We start from the raw sequence: 6508 nt of genomic DNA, 5'->3' as shown, positions 1-6508 counted from the left end.
TTATTATTATTATTATTATAGATTTTATTGTTTTTTGTGCATTCTTCTGTGGTTGCTCGTAAATGAAGAAAAAACAATTACAAATCTGTGACTTGATTATTGTGCGTTTGGTGTTTGTATATAAAACCACTAACCTTTATCAGGATCAAGTGGGTTCAAACTTCGACCAAGACTTGCAAATAAAGAGCAAAAGACAGAATTAGGACATTTAAAACACTACAGTCAGAACGTGCATTTCACAGTTCCTCAGTTTAATATCCTGTTATGAGAGGGGTGACGCACGTTTGTTTGGTCTTACACACCGAAGTGAGAAGTGTGTCTGAGGTTAGGTAAAGATTTCAGTGAGTGTGCTTGTACCTCTCCCATGACAGCGATGGGAGTTTCACCCTTGGCCTGGGCGACTCTGTGCTCTATCAGGTAGTACATGTACTCATCATACAGCAGGCGGATGAGGTGAAACGAGCCGAAGCTTGCGGCACTGCGAAGAGTCAGGTCTCTGATCACCATAGAGCTAAAGAGACAACAAAGAAAAGATACAGGAAACGTAAGAACCAGAAGAGAGCAGTGGGCTGGGTGAGACGCATAAAGGGATGAGTAAAAGAGGGAAACGTATTTGACATTACAGTTACTGGCTCCAACAGTCAGTAAAAACTCTTCTGAAACATGAAGATATGAATCTAATTAGGTAGAGTTAAAGTATTCATAAAAGTATGCTTTATTAAAAAAATACAATTTTATATATATATAATTTATATACACACACACACACAAAATATCAATTTTTAATTGATTTAAAATGCAAAATTGACTTTTTTTTATCATTTTATTTAGTAATGTTTTTACTTTGTAAACTTTTTATCTACTTTTGAAAGAAATTCATACTTTTACTCGGCAAGGATGCATTCAGTTGATCAAAAGGGACAGTAAAGACTTCAAATAAATGCTGTCCTTTTTACATTTTTAAAGAATTCATCAAACCATCTTGAAAAAAAGTGATATTAAGCAGTAAATATTAAGCAGCACAGCTGTTTTTAATAAGAAATGTTCCTTGAATAAAATAAACATCAATTATGGTCATATTTTACAGTAGAGCTGTTAACTGTTTTGATTTTCCAACGTTAAAAAAATTTCCAAACTTCTGAACTGCACCGCAATTAACTTAAAAGTCAATACTGTTGTGTGCATCAACTGTAGACCGTAGCTCTAGGATTTACAAAACAAATTCCCTACGATATCCACAAACCTGACGTCGCTGCAGCATTTCGAGGCTTACCTGTAAAAGCTCCATTTCAGCAGGAAGAGTTTAGCTGCTTTTGGAAAGGCAGAGCTAGACTGGTAGGGCTTTAAGACCTGCGAGACCACCCCATCCAGCCAGGCCGCCCACTGCTCCAGAGAGTTCTGCTGCTGCAGGGTCAGTTTGAAGTCCTGCTCCAGCCGCTGCACCACCCGATCCTCGCAGCGGCACACCCAGGAGGCCTGTTCCTACAAGAGAAACCGCACGGGGTTCACGAACACTAACTCAACCCTGTGTGCCGGGCACAGTCAAAGATCAACAGCCTTTCACAGATTCTCAAAGATTCAATCTTTCGGTCAAAAGCACAGGTTTTGGGTTTCTTTTTGGAAACGATCGGTCGTAGGCCTCATTGATCTGAGCGCTGAGCGAAAACTGCGGCACTGTTCACTCATTTGATTTATTAATATAGCAAAATTAGAAATGTATAAGCATTTTTTGTAGGCCAGGAACAAGTGTAGCAAATTCGGGGGGGAAAGTACAAAATTATCAAATTGCTCAGTATGTTTTAGACCAAAGACATAACATTAACAATTTGTCAAAATGACCGGAACTTAGCATGAAGGTGTAAAATAGAACTACATTTTTACGTCAACCAATATGCTTAGTAATCCTGGTCTGAAGATATAGCTTAATTCCCTTTAGCAAGGCAACTAACATTGATATTCCTCTCAGAATTTCCCTTTTTGGTACGGCCTGGCGGTTAAAGCTATGACCAAATTGTAACCAAAAACGTTTTGAATTCTACAATCATTATTCACCCCAATGTTGGTCACCCCAACCTTCATTTTTTCTATGGAACCTGAAAAATTTTGAAAAATGTTGGTAACCAAAGTTTCATCCCCCACTGATTTTCACTGTATTTTTTGACCACACACCATCTTTCACGTTGTGCACAAAAAAAAAATCATGTAAGTCTGAACAACATGAGAGTGAGTAAAGAATTGAATAATTTTCTGTTCCTTTAATACATATACCGTAAGTCCCTTAAGGATAAAATCATCGACTAAATGACTACTGAGTAAACCTTTTTAATATGACCTTTAAGAAAACAAACAGCATGTTATGCTAAACACTGACTTGTGTTTCCGTTTCCCTGGCTTCTAGACAGACCACAAACACCTACTTGCATGTCAGAAAGCAAGTTCATCTCAGATGGTGACAGATGAAAGCTCTACTTCAAACCCCGTACAGTGCTCAGCCTGGGTTCTGACTGGGAACGTGAGAGGTTTGTCCGATCCCCACGCACCTGCACATTGGCAAAATCCACTCTGTTGAGGTCGCTGAGCATCTGGTTGATCTGTGCCGTGTTTTGCAGTACGGCACGAGCTGCTTGGGCCAGGTGGTTTAGAGAGGTGTACCTGCGCAGGGTCTGAGCGAAGGCACTTGCAGACGTCACCTGAACATATACAAATTCACGGGGAAAAGAGGAAATAATAACGAGAAATCAGATTTGCCTTGATCTTTTGCCATATAAGGTCTTTTGGCCTTTGTACCGTTAAAGTAACGCGTCACGTTTTTCGAAAATAGGTTTATTTTTCAACTCCCCTGAAGTTAAACAGTTGAGTGAATCCTGAAAGCACTCAGCGCAGCATTTTCAAGTCTTCAAACACTTTTAAAGCACCCCTAGGTTAATACTGCAGTTCTGACTATGTGTCACAACCACACAGTTTTGTCTTCCTGTCAATACTAATTATCATTAACGTCATTTATAAACCAGAGGTTTTGTGGTATTGACTGTAGTGGTTGACTAATGTTGGAAATACCAGGGTGAAAGGTGGCCGATATGATGCATATATATTGTAAAACACAAACTGAAAATGTACTGAAAGCAACTAGGGCGCACACTACTGTTCAAAAGTTTACAGGTTTCTGCTTTAGTTAGGTTAATGCTTTTTTGCGATCAACTGACCTTCACACGAACCATCTCTTCAGGAATGTTCATCATGGCGTTGGTCAGCCAGCTCTCAAGACTTTTCGCAAAGTTTCGGATGGCTTGTGTTAAGGCACCTGGAGGGAAGAGTTAAGACGCTTCAGCGAAATAAATGACGTTGCGTGGCAGTGGACGATTCGCCCCGTAATTGGTGCCCTGAATGTCAACCCACATCCAAATTGGCGAATGTCAGAGTGAGTAAAAATAGACCGCTCCTGGCAAAATGCGACTCACCTGATGGATCACCACCAGCTGTGGCACATACTGCTGCACAGTAAAAAGTAAACCTATAGTGAGGGAACTCACTGGGAATAGGTCTCAGAACGTCTGGGATGAGCATCTCCACCAGGCCCTGGTACAACGTGTTGTCGCAGTCACGACTCCAGCGGAGCACTGGATCATATTTACAGAGAAGCACCAAACATGACTTGGGCAGTCTCTTCTCAGACTCGTCATGCCTAAGATAGCCACAAAAAAAAAAAAAACAGATAGATTTTGCCTCATTATTCTTTAACCCAATAAAGTCTAATGCAAATTTGCAAGGTCTCTGAATGATTGCGTACTAATGAAGCTGATGGAAAAACAGCTACAAGCTGTTGTAGGATTGATAGTTCGTACTTTATTAGTCTCATTCTGAAAACAACCACCTTCAGGGCATGACACACGTCTTTTTACTGCAAAATATGAAGTAAACATAAGCATTACTTACATATTGATAGTAATATTGCAAGATGAACACTTACTGGACTGAAGCGACTTAGGTTTACTTGATTATCCACACACCATTTTCTAGAAAAATGGTGTTACAATGTGAGTACCAAATAAAATCCATCAGACTTTTGAGGAACGCTGCATTGCATTACATGTTCAACTAAATACAACAGAGCTTTGATCATAACACTAGGCATTTAAATATCAGCCTACTATAACTGTTATAAAGGTCTCAATGATTAAACATTACAGTCTATAAGAAGTTTCGAATGTCAGTTGTGTTGGGTCCTATGATTTCTGCAATGCAGAAAACACGAACAGAATCTAGTTATAAAACAATTTACTGTATTACACAGAATGTAGACAAATTTTGGACAGATATATCAAAAGTATGTCAGTACACTTTTATCAACGCGCAGTATGGACTAGCGTCAGTAGAATTTAAGCAGCAAAAATACATTTTTAATATGAATCCTTCATGCTTTGCGCGTTTCGCTGTGTATGAATGGCGCAGACGCACGGTTTCCTTTTCTACAAACATACTGAAGGGCATGTGACGCTCGCTGTGTTTTCAGCTTCTGCTGCCTCAATATATGAGTACATGAACACATGAACATGATTTCTACAATCTCACTTCACGAGCATTTTACTGTTTCTTTTAAGAGAAACTTTACAACGTACAAACAGAAACCTAAAGGTCTTCACAGCAACCCGTCAAAATAAAAGTTCAGTTTAACATGAAAAAAACATGATAGAAATATTACATGATAGAAATATTAATATTAATATTTACTTATATTGTATTCATAGTACTACTACTAATACAATATTATTAAAACATTACTTTTAAAGCAATATTTACCAATTTATTTAGCTGAAATATGTAAATACACAACTCAGTTTAAAAAAAAAATACATTAATAATAATTATTTTTAAATAAAATAAATTACTTAAAGATGCTTTTGATTATAAATATTAAATTAAACAAAGACATGTACTGAAAACTGAATTTTGTAAAAAAAATAAAACAAAATAACAAAATAAAAAAAAAAAAATTTTGTTAAACTTTAAAAAACTTGCTCTTTAATATTGTACATTTAATGATGCCAATTACTTAAGACATGCTTTTTGATTAATAAAATTTTATTTAACTATCAAAACACAGTCTGGAAAAGCATCAAACTGAATCCAGAAAAAAATGAAAACTGTTACATTAAAAATGTATTTTGTATTTTCTGATAATTATTATCTTATATTTCTCTATACCGCTCAGAAGAACCTTGATAAAATCGTCCTGGAAGCAGGAAACCTTGAAATGTAGTGTTGGATTGTGTTGCACAGAGAAGCAAACTTACACAGCTAGAGTTGCCGAGTCCCCTGCCTGACTTTCACTGAACCTCCAAAACGTTTTCCAAAGAGTCTCCACCAAAGGGAACTGAAGGTTGACCATCACGTCCAGAATGGCCTGGAGAAAAATACAACATCAGTAAAAATCAACCCGAAAGAATATTTCGCTTCTACACAGATATTCATTGTGATGCTGACAGTCAACCTCTGGTTTCAAACAGAGAAGGAGAGAAAAGACTCACTTCGCAGTGTTCTCTGTAGAGCAACTGAAAGCTTTTAAGATGTTCCAGCTCAATGCCCTCTGGTAAAGCTCTACCCTGCAGGTCAACATCGGGGAATTCTGGGAGAGCCCGGGACGCATCTAAACATCAAAGATAACAGCAACAATATAATGATTTGTTGTAAAAATCCATGTGAGGGCTTTTTATATGTTTAACCCTGAGTTATGGTCAAATCTCTGCATTAAACCCCAAGTAAAGGTACGTTTCATATTTGCCATTCAGAAGCGGGATTAGCACGACTTTTGCATACACTTCAGGTTACATTTCTGATATTAAAAATCCACACTGACGTCACAACTCACCTAGAAACTGCTGGTACTGCTGGACCTGGGTGCTGATATCCGACAGACCCGAGCTCTGCTGCTGCTGCTGTTGCTGCCCGGATCCTGACGACATTCCGTTAGTGATTCCCTCCACCTTCTGTACCGGCTTCAGTTCAGGGAGACAGAACCAGACTGAGAAACACAGGAACCTGAGAGACTGGCAGCAAGATATGAAAGAGAGCACGTGTGTCCACCTCTGTTTCTGGGAGAAGGGCTGCTGCCTCATGGCCAGGTGTTGCTGGTCCTCCATCAGACGGAGCAGAGATGAGCTCGCTTTGATCCGCAGTCCATAGTAGTGATATTTGGAATTCCCTCTGGAACAAACACACCAAAGCTTCAGTGCACCTGCGTGACCTGAACCGGAGGATCGTGGAGGCTTCTAACTACGCATGAGCAGACATATCACCATTCAAAAGTTTGCAGGTTTTTTCAAAGTTTTTTTAATGTTTCTTACGCTAACCGAGACTGCATACATATATATAACCGTTTAATGCACAGGTAGTTCCAGGTAGGTCCGCTGCTTTAATTGACACACACACACAGAGAGGGAGAGGGAGAGAGAGAGAGAGAGAGAGAGAGAGAGAGAGAGAGAGAGAGAGAGAGAGAGAGAGAGAGAGAGAG

The 6508-nt window shown here is 39.0% G+C and overlaps 1 protein-coding gene across 1 annotated transcript in view; it reads right to left on the bottom strand.

Moving 5' to 3' along the window:
* Nucleotides 1-253: 253 nt before the first annotated feature.
* Nucleotides 254-6508, bottom strand: part of LOC122342030 (DNA-binding protein RFX2-like) — a 12567-nt gene continuing 6312 nt past the window's right edge. The window contains exons 7-14 of the mRNA XM_043235820.1: nt 5867-5997; nt 5526-5644; nt 5292-5401; nt 3531-3682; nt 3204-3301; nt 2541-2690; nt 1274-1482; nt 254-511 (exon numbers count right to left, since the gene is read on the bottom strand). Of these exons, the coding sequence (XP_043091755.1) occupies nt 295-511; nt 1274-1482; nt 2541-2690; nt 3204-3301; nt 3531-3682; nt 5292-5401; nt 5526-5644; nt 5867-5997 (1186 nt within the window). The 3' untranslated portion in view covers nt 254-294. The remainder of the gene's footprint in view (nt 512-1273; nt 1483-2540; nt 2691-3203; nt 3302-3530; nt 3683-5291; nt 5402-5525; nt 5645-5866; nt 5998-6508) is intronic.

This window comes from Puntigrus tetrazona, chromosome 3 (genome assembly GCF_018831695.1).
Source record: "Puntigrus tetrazona isolate hp1 chromosome 3, ASM1883169v1, whole genome shotgun sequence".
Classification (NCBI taxonomy): Eukaryota; Metazoa; Chordata; class Actinopteri; order Cypriniformes; family Cyprinidae; genus Puntigrus; species Puntigrus tetrazona.
This window is presented reverse-complemented; position numbering and strand designations above follow the sequence as displayed.